Raw genomic sequence first — 22,097 nt, 5'->3', positions numbered from 1 at the left:
ATTAGCTGCATGTACTTTTATAGTTAGGGTTAGAAGGAGGGTTTGGTTTAGGGTTGTATGTAATAATGCATTTATTGTTAGTGAAAGTTACATTTAGGAAATAACAAGGACACTGTAAAATAAAAGTATTACCTAATATTTATGATATAGATGGAATTAATCATTAATATAATTCTAATGTGTTTCAAATCACCTGAGTTACTCCAAAAAAGCACATTTTGAAGATCAAAAACATTTTAATTTCGGTCTTAAAGTGAACAGATCATTATTTAAAGGGCCAGTCTCCTGTTTCCATCATCTGACACTTGTCTTCATTGTTATATTGCATGAGCTACAAACCAGCAAAACCAGTCTTCGTTAAAAACCCATTATACAGCCCTTGTAAAATTCACTGTCAGAAGCATTTACAGTGAATTCTGGCATTTAGTGCTAATTGGACGGTTTTTGATAGTCACACAGTCAAATCTCACACGTTTTCACACACACATGTAAATGTCGAGGTAAATGATGGATGTGGTTGTAGTTCAGTTGTGAAGGTCTCAGTGGTCCAGGATGCGCAGGTTTCCTGAAACGATCTTGTTCTCCAGCATCGCTCCGGCCGGGATGTCGATTCTATCTCCATGATTAGCGATAATGATAACCGTTCCCTGTTGTACAGAAAACACAGGTCACAATTTGCATACATGATGTGTGTGTAAACGCTCACAAAAACCAGACGTTCGTACCTTGAGTGTGACTTGATTTCCGAAGGTGACATCTCCTGATACGGTCAGGTGATCCAGCTCCAGCATGTCTGGGATGCTCTCAATCCTTTTCAGGAAGTCTTGAACCTAGAAAGTTAAAAAAAGAGTCTATTATTGAGGTATTGAGTATTTTACATGAAAGTCAAGCTCTCTCTTCATGTCTAAGTGGGCAGCTCTTGTCCAGAATAAGCAGCACAGTGTCAAAGTCTTTAGTGAAGCTTACTTTAGTGAAGGAGCTGCCCAGTTTGACGTGAGGTGTTGTGGGAAACTCTCTCTTGGGGCTCATGGTCAGAGAGCCTGCGTTCATGCTGTACAGGTTGGACATGACCAGGAGGAGGTCCGAGGTGGTTTTGACGGGTAGGAAGCGGCTGCGGGGCACGTTGATGCCGAGCGCGTTGTCGAAGCTCTTCATGGCAGCGCCCACAGCCGTCTCCAGCTGAATGACGTTCAGACCGCCGTCGAGAGTCTGGAAACAGAACAGAAGCCAGTTTCACAACCAAACATCCACACAAGCGTTGTTCTCTGTAATGGAGAAGGCGTGAAGGTCACCTTAGGGTTGACAATGATCTCCATGTCCATGGCATTCTTTTCGTGAAGCCTTTTAATGGCCGGCAGGCTGATCCACAAGTTGTTGGTGTTGAAGATCTTGAACTTAGTGACTGATTTAAACTCATCTACGTGAGCTTTGGGCACCTGCGCAATCTCCAGCAGCCTCAGTTTACCATCGTACTGTGTCAGCGTGCCACCCTGAAACAAACAACACAGAGTGACTGGAATGCCATCAGCCAACGAGCTTGAAGATACACTCACAACGGCTTCGCTTAGGGGTATAAAGAGGTTTGAAGGCACTCAGACAGGAATGTTCAATGCAAATTAGTTGATAGAGGGAAACAAGCCATAATTCTAGTTTCAAAATTATTTATTCTTAAGTATCAGCTGTATAAAAGTGACCAGCATTTGGTTTTTAACTGGTGTTAATGAATAGGATTCATTAATTTGGAAATGCAGCAGAACTGAGATCCCAATATCCCTGGGATTGAACCACTTACGGCCTTCAGAAAGAAGATTTAAAAAAAAAAGGCTCTTAAGAACCAGAATCTAAAATCATACAGAGATATCTTCTATACTTCTTGAGTTACACACAGGCAAACTTCAGAAATCATATTATGCACCCGTACAAATTACGTTCAATGCAACTGTTTTGATGGAGGGAAACAAAACACATTTTAAGTTGCAACATTATTTGTTCTTCAGACCATCTTCAAAAGAAAAAAAGTATAAGCTGACCACTGAAAATGTATACAATTTAATGATCTGCTCCTGGAGCCATACTGAAATACCATTATCTCTGGAACTGAACCATTCAGGGCTTTGGAAATATACAGATGTCAAAAGATAAGTTTGTTAAGATCCCAAATCGAATAGGGCATTAAGAAATCTTTAATATTTCTTGAGTTACAGGCATGCAAACTTTGGAGAAAAAACCTTTTCCCCATTTTTGAATGGCCACCATTGCCACATGATGCAACAAAGATTGCTGAAGTCAACAGATTTTACTAACAGATCTACCAATCTCTGTGCAAGAGTAACATTATGACACTGCTAACTTTCTGAAGTCAGTTTTAACCCTCAATAATTTGGCTCCGAATCTCAGGTGAATTTTTTATTTATTTTGACCCCACTTCAAAATAGTGGCTTTGCTTTTTATCTTCGTTTAGAAAAAAGGTTACCGTACCAAAATCAAATTTGTGGGGACCTGACCACCTCTGGTTGAGTTAAGAAAACACAGATGCCCAAAATTGGTTTGTGATTTGATTTGACCTACCATTCCACATCACAAGAAAACAGGTGCCATCAAAGCATATCTTAATTTGAATTAAACATGAAAAACACTGTCAGTGTTGCTTTCAATAAGAACTACAACTTCATTTTCTTCTATAAATATACATATGGAGTAGGTTACCTACCTGAGCAAACTTTTTCCTATATATACAAACAAACTTTGTTTTGACCTGATTTTGTTCAAAATGATGTCAGTCAGTTCTTTGATTTCGCCTGAAATACATCACAGCCTTTAGATGACCATTTCAATCAAAAACTGTCTTTTATTATCCTTCAAGTCTTCTGAAACCAATCTGAACTCATAAAATGATCAGTTTTGAAGAATGTTCATGAATGACATGAGCGATACGGTAACTCCCCTCACCTTCACGTCAGCTCGTGTCTTATCGGTGACCTCCATGACAAATTCGCAGCGTTTGTCACTGGGCTGGCTCATCAGGTGGTTCAAGATGTGCAGGTCCACCGTGGCTCCCAGGTTGTCAATGTTGGACACAAAGATGTACTCTTTCCCTTCTGCGATCAGCTTGTCCAGCAGGCCGGAGTTGAAGAAGCTGGCGTAGATGTCTCCGTGCCCGGGTGGGTACCAGGCCTCTTCATTCTCACCCGTCAGGCCCATGTTAGAGGCCACGGGTAACAACGACTCCTTATTGATCCTGGGATACCTGCGCAGGATAAGGTGACAATGCAAAAGCAGTGGAGAAACATCTTGCATAAGTGTGCAAGAAATGGGTGAATCAGTTTTTAAATATGAATACCTCAGTTAATGATGTTTTATTGTAAGGATTGGTGTTCCCAAAACTGAGTCAACAAAGATTGCTGAAGTCAACAGATTTTACTAACAGACCTACCAATCTCTCATTACATTGTAATTAAGTGTTTTTATATATTCAAAAAAGCACTGAAACAAACAGATGTTCATTACTTATGTTCAATTAACACTGCACTTAAATACTTAACCTGATAACATACAAGTACAATATTTTCCAGAAGTCACATTGGCTAAAAAGTGCAGATAAGTCCCATTTTATTATAACATTCAGAAAGAATGTAAAATACCGGTTAAAAAATTTTCACTGTCACTCCACAACAAATCCTTTAAATTAAAATTTGAATTAAATTTAAATTAAATAAACAAGAATGAAACATTCATGAAACAAGTATAAAACAAACATATTAAGCTTTTTAAAAAACATTTATTATCAAGCCTAAATTAATTTATTTAAAGCAAAACTGAAAGGACTGGCATGTAGGAAATGTGAAATATTAATAAAATTATACTTCTCTCATTCTACGCATGTTTTGTATACTTGACACTAACGGCTGAATATAAGTCATAGCATGCTTTAGAGATGATAAAAAACTGAGTTTTTTTCTAATAAATACGGCACTATCATATTCCTCTCTGTGCTAGATGAGGATGATGAGGAGCGTGTGTGTACCTGCTCTGGTTGAAGGTGTGGATCTTGACGCGGTGATGTGAGTACTTCTGCAGGATCTTCTTGGTGTCTTCATCTGTGTTGAAGGAATTCATCAGCACCAGTGGCACGTCTGCATTATACGACTTATTCAAATGCTGAAAGAGAGAGAGAGAGTCACACAAGGTCTTTCATTTGATACAGAAATTATTGTGAAATGTTTATTTTTATTTTTATAGATGACTATAAACTGATGTGCATGTATTTGTTTGATATAGCTTCAGTAATCACTGTATGACCATTACAATAATGATTGCATAAAAAATGCATGCAAGTCTTAAACTCATAATTAAACTCATAAACAAAGAATGCAAAGTGCTTGTTGGTGTTTGTGAGCATGTTATGAAGTAAATAGTCAGTCATGTCACTGCAGAGCCCTCATTTGATCCACATTTTAATGTAAAGGGTGTATCATAGGTATTACATGAAGTTGTATATATAATATCAAGATATTCCTCTAATTGCCTTCAATTGAGTCATGTGGAAAAAGCCTGAAATTACACAACTTTGGGGTAAACGGTCAATGACACAAAGGGAAACCTTCACCAAGGTCTGAAACTGCAAACATAGTCTTACCTTATCTTACACGGATCATGTGAAAGCTAAAAAGAAATGTTTAAACCCATGCACTTGACACATCATCCACTGTTCTGAGGATTATTAACTATTATGTTTAATTATAATTACTTATGCTCAACTCCACATACATCAAAGGTTTAGGGTAAACACGATTTTCAGAGGAATTACTTTCATTCAGCAAAGATGCATTAAATGCATCAAAAGTGACAGTAAGACATTTATAATGTTACAAAAGATTTAGGCATTTTTTTCAGCAGCTAATGAGCATATTAGAATGCTTTCTGAAGGACCATGTGACACTGAAGACCAAATTGAATACGAATAGAAAACAGTTCTATGAAATAATAATGCCTTGGTGAGTATAACATTCTATAAAACACACAACACACAATTCTCAACTATGGTTTTTGCTGGAAACATGTGATGAAATACCTCGATCTGCTGTACGGTCAAATCCAGGAAAGTGTTTTCATTGCGGACGCTAATGAGACTTTTGGGTCCTTTGCAGCCCATGCTGGTCCCCAGACCTCCATTGAGCTTCACCACAGCCAGTTTATTAAGACTGGACGCCACATCGGCAGGAAGACCCTTCAACTTGATCTTCTCATAGGGCTGAATCTGTTGAGTGACACACGTATGATTTATACAGGAAACACAGACTCATTATTAATCACTCTTGCAGGATACAGAAACATTGTATGGAGTCAAGAATATTAATTATCTGAAGTGTGCTTTTTTCACCTTTCACTTGATTAGAAAATGTACTGCAGGCCTACAATCTGGTTTTATTAAAGGAAACCCTTTGTGAAGGTTACAGGGCGCTCAGTTTAATCAGAGCAAAGGTGAGAAAGACAGCGGTCTCAGTTTATTTACTCCAGTCAAACAGAGCAGAGCTGATGGACCTTCAAACTCGAAATTTCTCCTATCTAGCAAAGGCATTAACCTTGAGATCATGACACGAAGAGCAGAAAAACTGTGAGAGCTACAGAAACAGAGCCTTGCGAACAGCATTCTTCTGTATGAATTATGAGCGGATTTGATCTGATCTCTTGGATTTGGGTGTGCTACTTTTGATAACAGCTTCCTGATGCTGATGCACACACACACTGACATCATGAACTTAAATTGTGTAGTGGTCGTCCTAGTTTAATCACAGCAGCAACTGTTGCATGTCCACCAGTGTGACAAACCATTAAATCTGAGACGTCGATCCAGAAAATGACACACACACAAGTACTCAGCTGACCGATCAAGCATCCAGCCAGTGAACGCTTCCACGGATGGGGACTGAAATAAAACCATTGAGAATTATGCTACACCATTCAGTGCTGATCTAGACGCAGCCGGGATGCTTATTTTATAATGGGTTTGATGACTCTCAATCCACTGGAGCTGATTTCAGATCATTCGTCCTGATTAACTATGTGCTGTAACGTGAGTTTCACAACGGCTGGTTGAAAAGAAATGTGAGGCAAGCTTGTTGGATGCTGGAAGTGGTGTGCTATTCATAGTCTAACCTTCAGTGTGGGATTTGCAGAGGGGCCGTGGGTTATTTAGGGAGGGGATCAACAGGGAAATGTCATGGACTTGATAAACCGCCCATACACATGCATGTTCTTGTATTAAGTGAGAATACTCCAGCTCTTCGAACAACTTATACTGAAAAAATATTTTGTATTATATAAGGTAATAATTTTTTAAAAAGGACATCTTTTTAGGACTGTGCAGCTGAATTGCTTTATATCTATTTTTATAGCTATATGTTAATTTCACATTTTATATAAATCATCCTTAGAAGCCACACGAGGTGTCAAGCGCTCTTTGGTCTCACCGAGCCTTCGGGTGGTCTCTGGATCTTGGCCCAGTCAACAGACGGCCCCTTCTCCTGAAGGAAATGGTGAAAGAGCTGCTTGAAGCCCTCAAAGTCTTTCCTGGAGATCTGCAAGAGGCACGAATAACCATATTACAGATCAAACGTTCACATTTTCAATCCATTTTTACCTTCAGCTCTACAGTATCTCCTGAAGTTCAAGTTCAGGGCCGATAGTGAAGAAGAGTCTTTCAGTTTCAAATCAAAAGATGAGTCACACATGAAAGGTCAACATTTGTGAGGCTTTTGGGACGCTTGTAACTGACTTATATTTTATATTTAGTTAAAGGTGTATTAAATTAATTAAATGCTTTAGAGCTGAATCAACACGGTAGAGTGATTAATCAAACCCTTAATTACCCTGTATAACACTGTGCAGCATATAAGCATAATTAATACTCTGAAGAGTCTCTTTTAACCTTTAGACTAAACCTTCTGGTGATGCATCATGGGACGATAAAGCCTGTAATTAACACACACCTCCTTCGTTAGGTCACCATTTCATGGGCTACTGCATAAAATCTAATTAATGAGACTAACTGCATAATTTGTGTGACATAACTGCTCACGAGAGCAGTTTAATAGGGAATAAACATCTCAAACAGTCTCCAATCTGTGCATAAGACTCATTTTCAAATTATTAGAGGCAAATATTAATGGGTCAATGCCAAATGACAATGTCTTATGATATTTTTTCAAATGCATGTACCAAACATTTAAACATTTTTGTGCATGTAAGTTCCATGCATTTACAAATAAAAGATTCATACTAATTCTAAAATAGATTTAATGTGTTTGATCTTATGGCTTTGAAATTGTCATGTGAGCAGGTGGTTAGACATATACATGCAGTCAAGGACAGAACGTGTTTGTCAGCTCAGCTGAGCACATAGTTTGTAGGACAAGGGTCTCACCTCCGCCTCTGATGGCTTGGCAGTGGTCAGGAGCTTCTCCAGCTCTGTGTGCATGGAGTTCTCATGCTGCAATCTCAGCTTCTCCTGAAACTCTGCCATCCCTGCATTAGGGCTGATTCTATACAGATCTACACACATGCAAACACAGGGAAAGAAAACATTACTGACAACAACCTTAAATGTTGTGACGACATTGCAAATGGTCATTATTTTAATTCTTGAGACTATTCTGTTCCAGCCTGGTTTTTAGTAACTGCCGTATGATTTAAATAAATCAGCTAGAATAGTTAGAATGTCTTGATGCTTTTGAAACAAATCTCTTATGTTCACCAAGGATGTATTTATTTCATTAAAAATACAATAAAGACATGCAAAATATTATTACTACTGTATTACTGAACTATAATAATTGCGCACCAATATTAGTCGATAATTAAGCAGCAAATAAATCAGCATATTAGAATGATTTCTAAAGGATCATGCGATGTAATTCAGCTTTGCATCACAGGAATAAATTACATTTTAAAATATATCTAAACAGAAAATAGTTATTCAAAATAATAATTTCACAATATGACTTTTCACACAATATGTATTTTCATTTAAACAAATGTTATAAGCATATGTTTAAGCATATTTATTTATACTTAAAGCATAAGATTTCTTTCAAAAACAACAAACAAATAAATATTCCAAATGTTGACTTGTATACTACAGTACTTTTTTTGTAAGGCGATGAAGGAACCACTTACCAGCAACAAAAGACATGATTACAAACTTCTGACAGCTCTCAGACTTTAAAACCTGTATATATATATTAGTCCTGAATTGAATTCAGCAGCCCAGAAAGGTCAGAATGACCAAACTGATACTGACAATTTCTTCTTTTGCACTAATATAACTACAACTGCAGAGGAAGCAGTTGAAAAGATGTGTTGAGTACCTCAAATCTACTAAAAGAGAAAAGCTACTAAAACTTTAGTGTTCAAAACCGTACAACCGGCTCCCAGCATCCGAACCCTGTGTAAAGCCTCGGCTCTTTGAAGTCAGATAAGATTTCAGACAGATTCACAGACTGTTGTGTCATACAGAGGATACCCAATCAGGGCTTTGTAACACACCACTAAAAGAGATGCGCAAAGAGAGACAGAAAGCGCATTATTCTTTTAATAAAGTCCGGCACTGTCCACCCATCACGTCACGGAAAAAGTAAACAAGTCCAGAAACGCTGAACAACTTTTTTGGACACTGTATGCACGTGGCAGGTGAATTAGGCTATTAGTCACTTCCAGTGTTGGGCTAGTTACTCAAAAAATGTATATATTACTCATTACTAGTAACTCCTTTCAAAAGCAATATTGTTACTTTACTTATTACTTTCTAGCAACAGTAAATAGTTACACTACTAGTTTTATTACTAAGTTGTTACTCTGTATCTTCTACATAAAATTCTTCTAGACTGTTACAACATATGTCCGCTCAATAGTGATTGATAGTTACATTCAAATAGAAGTGTTCATATGTAGCTTGAAGCTAATCGTAATTTCTCTGTTACCCATATGAGATTATATTTCATTATGTATCATCAAATCACATAAGTTTGTAAGAAAATTTATAATTTTCCAAAAAGATTTTTAATAGTAATATAATGTACCACATGCTGAGGGGTGTGGGTGGGATGTAATGACAAAGTAATGTAATGTAACACACAACTTAAAAAACATTTTTTTTGTCTGACAAAATCAATATAATGCTATATTTATATCTGCTGAATGTAAGCTTTTCCATATTCCAAGCTTGCCTGCTGCACTGGGGACATCACATGGCTGTGCGAGTCCTGACAATTATTAAACTAAATCTAAGGATTATTGGATTGTGGGCATAAAAATAAAAATAATAATAATAAAATAAAATGTAAGTAACTAAGCTGTTTTATGGATGGTAACTAATATTATTACTGAAATCTTATTAGTAATTAGTTACACTACTAGTTACTGCAAAAAGTAATATTATTACAGTAACTAAGTTACTAATCTGCCCAACACTGGTCACTTCACATCGCTTTGTCACGTATACAGCACCAACTGGACGCTGCTGAGCAATATGCGTTCTTTCATTCCGTCCAAAGCGTTGAACGCTCGCATAGAACGCGCTTTGAGTTCGTTTCTAGTATGGAACGTTCCCACGGCGTAATTCTGACCCTTTTGGCTAGCCATACGTTCTCCTACAGTAAAACGCGTCCATATGCTGCATTCGTGGGGATTTCTCTTTAATGATCTTTCCCATGTTGGACACTCAAAAGATTCGTTTACCCTTTGTGTGAGTTAACGTGAATTGTTAGTGAAAAGTGAAACCGATTTGTTAAAAAATTAACAGTGTCAGCTGCTTCAAATGTTTTAACGAGGAGGGATTGATTGGTTGTCAACGTTTTAATTATTAATTAACTAGGTTTTAAATATCATTCCTCTGTGTTAAGTTAAGCTGTGTCGCATTTGGAACAAATTGTAAAACCTTATATCGTTATTGTCCTTGGTGTGAACAAGCCTATTATAAACAGTTTATTAAATATGTGCATTGTATTGTAGGAGTTTTGCCGTTGTTTTAGAAAGACAGCAAGCATTACCCATCATGAATTGCTAGTATTTTTATTTTTTTGAATAGGCTAGTTCCTATTTTTTTTAGTGCAGATATGGGCTCTACTATTTCACATTTAGAACGCATTTTAAAACTATTTTCATCGTTATTGTCCTTGTTAGACCAATTATTTTCCATTTATAAAAAAATTGTGCATTTTATTGTATAGCTTCTGCAGTTGTTTTAGAAAAGACATCAAGGCACTTGGCCCAAAGTTTTAGCCGCTTTGCATATCTTCTAGCTCTTTGAAACGCAATAACGCATGTTTAAATGTCAAGTAGGACTGGAAGTTTGACTGATACAGCTATTGCATGAAGGGGAGTTAGCTTTTTTGCCTTGAACATTGCCCTAACTGTAACTCAATCTCAAAGTCAAAGTCACAAACATCCTGGATTATGTCATGAACTTTGCTATGCAAGAAGAACTCCAAGGTCATAGGCCCCTTGCAAGCAAACACAAGCGCACTGCCCACAGCTCGGGGTTTTGAGGGGTTGGGGAACTATGCTGAAGCACATCTAGACAGCAGACAGGCTTGCTTGCTCATTTTTGACAAGCCATGCGAGGATACTCACGTCCACTGTAGCGCAAGCTGTTTCACAGGCGGAAGTGTCGCGTGAAAACGGTGTGTGGGTCTGATGTTTGTTCACGGACCAATCAGAACAGGAGGCGGTCTGGCTCGACCAATCATATTCCAGTCAATTGCGTTCTATTTGTTGATGGCGTTCGACTGCGTAAACATGTGAAACAGCGTCATCTCTTGAATGTGGTTGTAAATTAACATACTTTTTTTTATCTCGTGTTTTACTGTTTACTTGTATGTTTTATCCAACTGCGAGTGCTTTATTTAGTGTATGACAATTAAGCAGGAATATATGGAAGTCCCTCTTCCACCAAATAAAAAAAATCATGCTTCAATAAAAAAGTCATGAGTAAACAAATCGATGTTCTGACATACTAGGTTACATTTATTTGATGAAAAGTCGAAATGCACATAAATAGCCGAGACAAAAATACTTTTATTTCGTATTTTATGGCATAATTTGAACCTCATCAATAATCATGACTTGTCATAGTTTAGATTAGACATCTCACAAGCTTATATCATTGTCATAGTTTAGACTTTTCATATCGTAAATGTGACTTACCATGTCATAAGTTCAACTTTAATCATAATTATGATTTATCAAAAAAATGCAAAGTGGCAGAAATGGGCTTCCATACGTTTACTATCCCCTTCGACCAATGAATTACCATGATTTCTGAGTCTTTTTTTTATTATATAACGATCCCTAAAATAATTTATATTCACCGTTATAATTTTCTAGGTCACTTTTAGGCTTTGAAATAATTTTTAATTAAAATGATTTCCTTAATATATAAAAGGTTTTCATTCAAATAAAAAGGCCTGGCTTGCTGTCTACAATGAGGAATCTTAATTCTTAAATCCACACCCATTAAATGTGTGTGTTCAGAGTTAGAGATGAAATGGGCACGTCAACAATCAAATACACAACAAACATTAATTTTCCACATGGCCTTTTATTGTTTTATGACAGATGTTCAATATTTTGGTCCGGACAACTGTGCGCGTAATGATTTTAATTGGAAATGTTCTTCTTCAGGTGTTGCCCCGGACACTTCGAGCAGATTGCAACCGTTTCTTGTTAAGTAACACACACACGCGCGCACACTTTTAGAGACATGAATATCCACACACGCACACGGTCAGCTGTGAAATCTACAGGACGTTACAGTCGGGGATTTGGGGACTTTGAAGAGTCTAACGGCTGCCGCGCTGTTGTGGAGACATCAAGTCATGCTCCAAGGAAGGTGACGGCCGTGTCTCTCTCATCTACCAGCTCAGCGGCGGTGGCATCCATCTTACCGCGGGAGAAGTCATTGATGGAGAGTCCGTCAACCACCTTCCAGGTCTTGTTCTGTTGGGGTGGAAAATAACAGGACTTACATCGAGACCTTATCTTTCTGAACTACTTCCAAATGCTTTGATTTCTTTTTTAAATTTAATTTCATAGTTTTTTTTAGGAACTTAAAACTTTCAGTGATGAAAACAAACCTTGATCATAACAGGGAAGGAGTACATGAGGTCATTAGGAACACCATAGGAATTACCAGTGGAGTAGACGCCCATTGACACCCACTCACCCTGTTAAGAGACAGAAAAATAATAGTTAGCATTAACCCAGTAAAGCGTGACATATGAAATCCATTTTGTTTTTGATAATACTATACTGACAATTCTTGCTAAAATAAATAAATAAACATTTGTGTGTGTGTATATATATAAAAACTACCAATTAGAAATAGATTGTGTACAGCAGATTTTTGATCTTTAGAAAATATGTGAAATTTGATAGTATCCTTGACAAGGAAATGATTCGGAAAACTGGAAGTGCTTGAATCTTCCGCTTTACTTGTAGCCAGAATCGAATAGCCTAGACACTCAAATGATCTCCAAAGGGTGCGAGCTCACATCTGGAGTGCCGAACCAGATGTCCCTCATGTGGTCACAGATGGCTTTGGCAGCGGACATCGCACTGGAGAGCTTCCTGGCCTTGATGACAGCGGCACCTCTCTGCTGCACCGTCTGGTAAATTCAAGAAATTAAAAGAATTGCAGACGGTTAAATTAAAGCAATTAACTTCAAAAAGTAATGTGTAAAGCTATGGCCATATTAGTGCAATTTCAGCTACATTTTGTGGGTAGAAGGTCCGTTATCTCATTTTAATAACTCCACAGGTTCAGATTTCAGACTTACGGTGATGAAGTCACCCTTCAGCCAGCTTTCGTCATTCACTGCATCAAAACCTGACATCTCCTTCCCATGAAGGTTCACGATAGCATGGTGCACATCTGGGTACTGAGTTGAGGAGTGATTTCCCCAGATGATCACATTCTTCACACTGTCAGAGGACACGCCAACACGCATCGCCACCTACAGGCATGGAGGAACACCGCAGGTGAGAAAAGCGCTCCTATGTGTAACACGAGACAGCTAACAGTCCCTCTATAATGAGGTCCCTGTAATGGTCTATGAACTACTCCAGAGGACATAATTAGATACGGTTGCTCTAGAACTAAGATATGTGTATATGTGTACACAATAAATAAATAAAAAAGCTTGATTACTTGCAGCACTGGAAATCACAAAGATTGAGTTAGAGAACATCAAAAAAGTAGAATAAGAAGTGAAGGGGAATGGGGTGGTGGGGTTCGGACCTGAGAGCGGGCCCTGTTATGGTCCAGACGGGTCAGGCAGGAGAAGTTCTCCTTGGGAATGGAGGGAGCAGATTTGGAGGCGATCAAACAGTTGGTGTTGGCTGGGTTTCCGACAACTAGCACCTATGAAAGAAAACGAAAAGTGAACGGCAGAACAAACACCACAAACTGATCAGTTACTCATCCCGCAATGTTTCGAACTATCGCAGTGTTGTCTAAATCAGAAGCCAAAAATCTTTGAAAAATCTGAATTCAGTTGCACATAAATGGAATCAAGTGGCATTATTTGTTGCAATCTTGTACCTTGACGGTCTTCTTGGCGTACTTCTCCAGTGCTTCTCCTTGGGTTTTGAAAATGGCCACATTAGCCTTCAGTAGGTCCTTCCTCTCCATGCCTTCCTTTCTGGGCATAGATCCCACCAAGATGGCAGCGTCAAGATCCTTGAAGCCCACCTCAACCTTATCAGTGGGAATCACCTCTGTGAAGGGGTCAGAGAGAGAAACTAGTAAGAGACTGAGGGTACAGAAAAACTTATGTCACAGGAATTTCTAGGCCAACAAATTTTAAATGGAACATTTTTAAAGATCATGAACTTATTCAAAAATGTCCAGCTGTTTTTAGAAATCATTTTTATTTTAAAAAGGAAATGTACATATATATTTTTATTATACTTTACAGGGCTCGACATTAAGCTTTGACATGAGTAAAGTAATTCGATCATTCACTTAAAAAAAACTTTTCTTTTTTTGGCACAAATGTAATTTATTCTGAAGTGGTCTCATCAGTGCTCTTTATCAGGTATTATTTAATCAGCATATTTTTTTTTATATATTTGCCTTAAATTGATTGTTGTTACGCTTTAACTTTGTGAAGGACAATATTTTATTGAACTGATTAAATATGCACGTCTCCATTTACGTCAAATTCTTACATGTTATTAATACTTTAAGTTAGAATAATAAGACACTAAATGATTGTTAATATTCAAATGAAATCAGTATCAACAAACTCCATCTGTCCAAATGCATAATGTTATTAGATTAATGTTTTACTTTTTTGACATACAAATATGAAATGTTGGAAAAATTCAAAGATACTGTTAAATACGAAATTAAATACGTCTTAATGAGTGAAGCCTTGATTCAAACGATTCATTCAAATGGCTGATTCATTCAATAAATGAAGCAAGTAACTGTTATAAATGGCTCACTGAATCATCAAAAATGAATCATTTAGTAACGAAAGACTGTTGTGTGTTGCTGAGAGATGCGCGACTTTTCTGCTGTGGCTTTGTTTAGATCTATTTTTGTTAGCGCAATGGAGCAAAAACTATCCACATTGTGTCTAAAATGCAAGTCAGTTAATATTACTAGTTTAACTAAAGTTGTATAAAATCAATATCACATTTGCAATAGAGCTGAAAGTCGGGAAAACATCACTCCTGGTCGTGTGATGTTGCATATATTACATAGAATATTTTTATTTTTTCTACCGCAGTATATTTGTTTCTTCGTGTGTGCTGTTGCGCTTAGTTTTGATTTCTCCATGAGTCAGACTGACGTGACCTTGATACGGTAAATACGTTATGCGTTATTAGTCATCGTTTACACTGAAAATAATAAAATCTGAATCATTCTCGCCAAAGTTTCAATGCTGCCCCAGTTTGTGTTTGTTATTAAAGGTTACTTATCTGGCCAGGCAAGACAATTCTCTTTCACTTGCCCCTTCACAAAATCCACTTATATTAGAATTCATCTTTTTAATTCAAAACATTTAGCTAAATATTTATGACTATTAAATGAAATAATATATTGTAAAATTAAAAGAAATACGTATTGCTCATTGTAACAAGTTATTTTTTCAACTGCAACTTTCAAGTGTTTGTTTTTTTAGGAAGCCTCAAGTTGAGCAAATGCATTGATAAACTGACGAAAACAGCACATAGAAACTTCTAGCATCAGTATTGTGAAATACAGCCTCGTTATGTTCGTACCTAGAGACCATTATTTCTCAGGAGTATATGCTGACATTATCTCTTGACACTTTCATCTGCCATCACTATAAATCATTTATCAGGCTGTCAGTATTTCCTAAATTGGCTCATTTCATTGATAATCTTTAGAATGAGATTTAGTACAGGACTATTTATCAGAGTGGACTTCAGCCGAAGCACGACATCTGTGACAGAACTTGTTCTTTGGCCTCCTCCCCCTCCTCCTCTTATTGTTGTGGCATCAACACATTTCTCATTGGTCTGTGACTATCCTACAACGTGAGCCAATAAGATCAGTCAGCACCGGATACACCTCCCAACTCCTCAAATACAGTGTAGCAGATGCTATTTTCTGCTGCAGACCTCTTCTGCAGAGTCATGCTTGCTCTTCTGCATTTCAATAGATTCCTGATGTTGGCTATAAATAACACGAGCTGTAGTACAAAGAGGCAGTGGCTGAGAAGCTGTCAGTTAAGAGTCCAGTAAAAACAGATCCATATCTTCCTCTACCTGATATCCTATTATTATCTTTCACTGTGATAAGGTCTAATCTGATTCAATCAAGAGAAGGAACCCCTCACCCCTCAGAAGAGGAAGAGCACAGTCCTGCAGCTCCATGACGACTCCATCCAGCACGGGCAGCATGGGAGTGATATCCAGAAGCACCAAGATGATTGGCTGACAGGGGAGACAAACAAGAAGCATGTTACACTGCATCAGCCAATGATCAAAAAACATGTTTAATGGAATATCTGCAGTACAACATACACACTTTACATTCTATACAATAGTACAATCTGTTACTGTCCTTATATAACCGGTATAAGATAACTAGATTATGCAATATATGATATGGTGACATTCTTAAATTAAGCAATTGATTTGTACAAATACACACACAATTTATTTATTTATTTATACATACATACATACATACATACATACAAACACACAACTAACCTTTTCTTTTCTGATAACTTGCAAAAATTATTTGATAACTAACATTTCAACATTGGCTATTGAGAAGCACCCAAAATTTTGTGTATATAAGTAAAAAGTAAAAAAATAAGTGTATAAATAAAAAGACAAATCTCAAAACAAAATGTTTGTAAGCATTTAAATATTAATAATGAATTATTATTTTAATTTTGAGAGACAAATTATCCCGACTAAAAAAATTAGTTCCAGGAACATAAAGCTTATGTTCCCAATAAGTTATGAATGTTCAAAATCTCTTTTTTTTTTCTTTTTTTTAATGTTTCAAAAAAAAAAAAAAACATTATTCTAAGAATGTAAATGTGTAAATTCTAATGTATCATTTTGAAAACACTTTGGGAATGTTATTTTTGAATGTCCCTGGAACATTCTGAAACACAGTAAGATTTAAAAAATGTTAGCTGAACATTCAACTAAAACTTTTAAGAAAAACAGTCCATTAACAATGTACAAATAACAATATTGTTCTAGCGTTCTAAAACAACAAAAAAATTTAAAGCTCAGAAAAATTGAACGAACGTTCTATTAACGTTACTGGAGGAACGTTTGTTAAAAACTTTGAGAGAACATTTTTAGAACGTTAGCCAAATTCCTGCCTATTTTTTTTATCAGATATGCAAACATTAATCCGAATCATCCGGTTTCTAAAGATCGTTTCCAAACAATAATTCTCTAAATGGCTAAATATCGGCATTCCAAGTGTTACATGCATGCATGCTCACAGTTCAGACATTGAATACTGCAGTAACAGTCAGTGCGCGACTCTGAACACAGACATGCATCACAGAACCGCATATTTTAATCATACATTCTTATATAACACAAGAGCATGGATTAAAATCCAGTTAGCTCCACTTGCGTCCCCCCGACCAGAGTCCTATTACGCAAGAAGACAGCCAGCCTGTGTCTCACCTGATCCTTGCCGAACACATCTCCTTTAGCAATGCTGTAGAGCAGAGAATACGCGATCTGTCCGGCTGCGCCAGTCACCAGCACACGGATCGGTTCGGCCTGAAATAAAACACAAAGTCACTCACTGGCATCACCTAGTTATGTGAACGAAGGCCTAGCGATCTGAAATGAGAAGACCTGAGCATCTGCACATAATGGTTGGAGTTAATGGGAATTAATTTCTGTGTATTATCCTCATATAATGAATGAATGAAAGAGACGGTGATACAACTGATGCTCGACGCGACGTACTGTAACGTCACTACGCGCGCGAGACTGTAACTTCGACGTAAATCAAACGCTTTTAGTATTTATAATTTGAGAAAATATAGTGACATTGAGTGCAAAAGATGCCACCCTAGTTAGTTACACCCCTTCCGCAAACGCGGAAATGGCGGTTAATTGTTTATACGAACTGCTTCAAAACATTCAATATGAATCGTTACGTGGCACATTAAAACAGATCTCACGTTAAAACAGATTTCGTAATCTAAATCACATATAAAAGCGTTCAGATTGAACTAAATTAACGTTATGCACGCATCGTTGCAAAATTTGATTTGTGCTAAAAAATCCTGTGCAGGACTAAAATGGAAGGATGCGAGTCTCACCATGTTTCAGATCTGATTGTGCAGGTTAAGATGTGCGCCAAAGCTGTGCTGCTCTGCCTCAGACTGGACGGATGGGTCACCTCTATTCTTGTGTGGAAATGCCACACGCTTTCACAGAAATGCGGTACACCGGGATATGTAGTTGCTATTGCTGCTCTCTCCACCAATCGGCTCGCAGAAAGAACTCATTTTCCCATGAGCATCCGCGCTCAACTTCCTTATATGGAACATAACGACTTAAAAACGTAGAAACGTGGTGTTTTGAAGCTCCCATTCCAAGTTCTTGATTGCTTTATTAACTAAAAATGTTTTTATCTCTGAACTCTCTGAATTAATGCTTGTGTAAGTTACATTGGGAGTTTGTGTGAAGAATCTAAAATAAGTTCCCCTTCTGTCAGTTCTGATTGAAACATTTGCACATCTATACACAGAATCTCACATGGTTTCTATATTCTGTGTGACGCCAAACTGTTATCATGTTCTGCTGTAAAGAAATTTCACTTTCAAGTATAAATTCATAAACTCCACTGTCCTTGATTGAAAATGTCCTTTAGAGCTGAACAGGAAACATGCAAGATCACGCGCATTTCCTAAAGAGAGCACTGAGGTCAAATAGCTCATGTGCTTTCACTTCTGTAGAGCAGTTTGTGGTTGTCTGCATGTTTTAACGCTAAAAAGCCTACTGTATTATATTTGTTAAATGCATTTCTCCCCAAAGGCTACAATCTACTCATTGCCTTCTGTTGTCTGAGTAATGGTTGATTTTTCATAATAAAAGACTAATATAGAATTTTCATTTCAACCCCTTTCAGGTTGTGGTTCATGTTCATTTGCAGTGAAATCTGCAATTATTTTTTATAAACAAGAAAAATGAATATAGTATTGTATAATATAGCCACAAAATGGCTGAAAAACTAAACTCGAATTGTGTACTTCTCTTCGAATTTAAAATGCATAATTTCAGTTATTTCATAACTGAAGCCACAAGTAACTCTCCTGAGGCCACAAGAGGGTGCATTGAGCCAAATATTACTAATGCACGTTTATTCATAGCATTAGAATACATGACTGTGAAGAAGTGAGTAATATTTAAAATAATGTTTATAAACAAATTAAAAGTCGTTTAAACAACTATAAACAAAACAGCATCATGTAAGCATGCATAATTTAATACAAAGGGCAGAAAGCCAATCACAAAGAGTACATTTTTCATTTAAAAACATGAGGCAGTGGGATGGGGAAAACCCCACCATAAAGTCTCAAATATATTTTTAGTTGAACTTGCATTAATTTTACATGGCTTTCTAAACATACAGCTCTCTTGTGCAAGAGGTGAGTCTAACGGTGATAGAAGATGTCCCTCTAGAAATATGCATTCTGTGTGAATGGCTTGGTTTCAGTTTTGATGTAAACAAGATCTTCTCCACATTGATGTTCTTTTTTTCTGTATTATTTTTAAAGAACATCGCATCAGCGCTGCATCTAGTGGCTTCAACTGGATAGGTTAACAAAAACACTATAATGCAGTTACACTTACATTGTCATCGCATCTTGTGCACCACTGATAAATGTCAAAATATACTTCGACCGTCTGCATTATGTCATTTTCGTCGTCAAGAGGGCTCACGGACAGCCCGCCCGGGTGCAGGCAATCTTTGAGACCGTGTGGACGTTTTTGCAATCGAATGTGGATTTTTATTTTAAATTCAAATTTTTTTTTCAGCCCTATAAGTGTTGTTTTTAATATATTATTAGTTTTAATTATACACAAGAATGTTAATCAGTTGATCTTTTAATTGTCATTGCATTATATGCATTGCCCCAACAACTAAAACTAAAACTACACATTTTTCTGGTTTGATTTGAAAGAAAACAGCACATCCTTGTGGCACAGCTGACACAAAAGAGCGTAGGCAGTTTAAGTGATCTGGAGAGACACAGAGGAGACAGTTGACAAAGGAATTGATGAATAAAGTCGTTATTTTTCTTTTCTTCGCTTACAAACAGTATTCTTCTCTCTACATTATGGTTGAACCACTGATGGCAGATGGACTATTCTGATGACGTCTTTCATACTTTTCTGGATCTTGACATTGTAACTTACCTGGCAGTCTATGAGACAGTAACAAGCCTCCCGGTTTTCATCCATAATATCTTAAATTGTGTTCCAAAGATGAACAAAGCAAAAATGTACATGCAAAAATGTACATTTTGGGGTGGAGTATCCCTTTAACTCCTTTTTAACATTTTGGCAGGAAAGCAAATAAGGCTAAATATTTAACGGAAGGTTCTCATTGTGATCTAAGTTGAATCTCACAACCAATATAATATCTATATAATGTGACAACATTCCTTAACATTAGACACGTGAAACAGACTTTAAAAATAAATATGAGAAATATTCACTCAAAACAGTGTGCTACTAACCCTTTCTTAAGTTTGTCCATTATGAAAACACAGAACAAGAAAACCCAAGTTTATTCTAACTCAGGATTAAAAATTACCCTGGGTTAATAATTCCAAGTGTTAAAAGCCTCTAATGGGCTTGGACCAGTTCCACGATCCCTTCTCCTTCAGGCTCAGATGCATTTTACTATCATAGCACCAGCGCAGATTCCCTCTGCATTTCACTGGTGTGATGAGCAGTCGTGTGTGTTCATAACACAGTGCCTCCCTGGAAGGGTGGAAATCCAGACCAGACAGAGTGCTATCCATGGTGCTGGACTCTGCTTGCCAAAGCATCTTAAATTAATAATCAAAAAGGTCGCTGCCCTCCCTCTGTACTAGGTTTTCATGGCATGCATAATGAAGGAGACTAATCATTCAACCAATCCCTGCTTAGAAACTATGTCTTTGAATATGGTTTCAAGTAGGTCCAATATGTTTTCATCTAATCTAGGATGGCCATTGACTGGTATGCCAGTTCCTAAAACTAGCCTGACCGTCTTTAATTGGTATGGCCAGCTAGTTATTGCTAGTCCAGCTAATGACCACTGTGGACCATTTTAGATCAGCTAATGGTTATATTGGACCAGGTAAATACTATTTTGGTCACCTTGGACCAGTTATGAACCAACTCCCACATTCCAAAACACAGCAACCATCTTATGATGGGTTTTCCAGCATGAAATCAGTTGCTTTATAAATGGAAACTATCAAATATATAGCGAATTGTAAATGTGCATGCACGGCAGGGATATATCCTCAAATATAGCGCTGATACTGTAACGTGTTCTGAGTGCTTTTAAAGAAAAACCGTGCGTTTGGTGCATTCATGCTGCATTTATCCTCTGTTGTCAAGGAGAGGCGTCTTACCTGCGCCGAAGCCGTGCGCACCACCAAGTACATAGCGGACAACAGGGTCAACATTTTCAAGCAGTGTGTCCTTCGAAGTGCCCGATGGAGTATGCTGTTTGCCTCGGAACGCAGAAGTGTCTGTTTTGGGACGCTGAGCTCAAAGGCGCGAGATACACAAGAGCAGCTTCCCTTTGCGCGCGTGCTGTGTTTTCACCGTCACCCTTCCGGACCTAATGAGCTCTGCCAGACAAAAATAGCTCGACATCGAGTAATCTTTCCGCCATTTCTGATCACACGGCTACATTAATGAAGGTAATGATCGGAGCTGCGAAATTTGGGAGTGACGTCAGAGTAGGACTGAAGATGAATGAGTCAATAAAGACATCCTGAGATGCGGATTTCCAGATGAGGCGACACACATCTGCAGGGGACAAGTGCTTTGATCATGTAACATCATTCTAACAATGGATTTATTTATTTAATGCCATCAGATAAGGCCTATGCCATTCCTATAATTTGCAGTAGTACATTTTGACATTCCCATCATGTCTTAAAGGGACAGTCCACCCAAAATCTGTATAATTGACTCGCTTGGAACACAAAATAACATATTTTGAAGAATGTAGCCAGACCATCCATTGCGTCTATTATATGAGAAATACCGCAGCAGCAACATCAACAACACTTCAAAATATATTATTTTATGTTTCACAGAAGAAGGTTGGATTGACATAAGGATAAGGATGAAATAATTTTCTTTTTTTTCAGGTGAACTATCACTTTAATATAACCCATAAGATATTATACTCACAATAAAAAAAAATAAAAAATAAAAAATAATATATATATATTAAATGATCACAATATCACAATTAAGTGAACATAAGGGTGAGTTTCGCTACTAAATAACTGTAAATAAATGTAGTGTAGCTAAAAATAAATAAATAAATAAAA

The 22,097-nt window shown here is 37.3% G+C and overlaps 2 protein-coding genes across 4 annotated transcripts; both read right to left on the bottom strand.

The window, feature by feature from the left end:
- Positions 1-216: 216 nt before the first annotated feature.
- Positions 217-10,705, bottom strand: ugp2a (UDP-glucose pyrophosphorylase 2a). 2 transcript variants are annotated; one of them, XM_052545923.1, is made up of 10 exons: positions 10,630-10,705; positions 7,424-7,551; positions 6,471-6,578; positions 5,072-5,257; positions 4,025-4,158; positions 2,950-3,247; positions 1,293-1,490; positions 967-1,209; positions 726-830; positions 217-647 (listed from the first exon to the last, which is right to left on the bottom strand). In XM_052545923.1, the coding sequence occupies exons 2-10, from the start codon at positions 7,520-7,522 to the stop codon at positions 540-542; spliced, it is 1,479 nt and encodes a 492-aa protein (XP_052401883.1). In that variant the 5' UTR covers positions 7,523-7,551; positions 10,630-10,705; the 3' UTR covers positions 217-539. The 2 variants fall into 2 exon arrangements, with proteins under 2 accessions (XP_052401883.1, XP_052401882.1); XM_052545922.1 differs by lacking the exon at positions 10,630-10,705 and adding an exon at positions 8,176-8,562.
- An 871-nt stretch (positions 10,706-11,576) lies between these two features.
- mdh1aa (malate dehydrogenase 1Aa, NAD (soluble)) lies at positions 11,577-21,380 on the bottom strand. Of its 2 annotated transcripts, none has more exons than XM_052545907.1 (9): positions 21,162-21,380; positions 17,197-17,295; positions 15,870-15,966; positions 13,598-13,773; positions 13,295-13,417; positions 12,834-13,010; positions 12,549-12,662; positions 12,132-12,221; positions 11,577-11,994 (listed from the first exon to the last, which is right to left on the bottom strand). In XM_052545907.1, the coding sequence occupies exons 1-9, from the start codon at positions 21,213-21,215 to the stop codon at positions 11,872-11,874; spliced, it is 1,053 nt and encodes a 350-aa protein (XP_052401867.1). In that variant the 5' UTR covers positions 21,216-21,380; the 3' UTR covers positions 11,577-11,871. The 2 variants fall into 2 exon arrangements, with proteins under 2 accessions (XP_052401867.1, XP_052401868.1); XM_052545908.1 differs by lacking the exon at positions 21,162-21,380 and adding an exon at positions 17,847-18,012.
- Positions 21,381-22,097: the final 717 nt, after the last annotated feature.

Source organism: Carassius gibelio, chromosome B1 (assembly GCF_023724105.1).
Source record: "Carassius gibelio isolate Cgi1373 ecotype wild population from Czech Republic chromosome B1, carGib1.2-hapl.c, whole genome shotgun sequence".
NCBI lineage: Eukaryota > Metazoa > Chordata > Actinopteri > Cypriniformes > Cyprinidae > Carassius > Carassius gibelio.
This window is presented reverse-complemented; position numbering and strand designations above follow the sequence as displayed.

Coding starts and splice junctions, on each gene's coding strand:
- mdh1aa (XM_052545907.1), bottom strand. CDS start 21,215: ATGTTGACCCTGTTGTCCGCTATGTACTTGGTGGTGCGCACGGCTTCG. Junction 17,296..21,161: donor TGCGCACGGCTTCGGCGCAG/GTAAGACGCCTC, acceptor GTTTTATTTCAG/GCCGAACCGATCCGTGTGCT. Junction 12,222..12,548: donor TCTGGTTCGGCACTCCAGAT/GTGAGCTCGCAC, acceptor GTCTCTTAACAG/GGTGAGTGGGTGTCAATGGG.
- ugp2a (XM_052545922.1), bottom strand. Junction 6,579..7,423: donor CCAAGCCATCAGAGGCGGAG/GTGAGACCCTTG, acceptor TGCCTCTTGCAG/ATCTCCAGGAAAGACTTTGA. Junction 648..725: donor GAAATCAAGTCACACTCAAG/GTACGAACGTCT, acceptor TCTGTACAACAG/GGAACGGTTATCATTATCGC.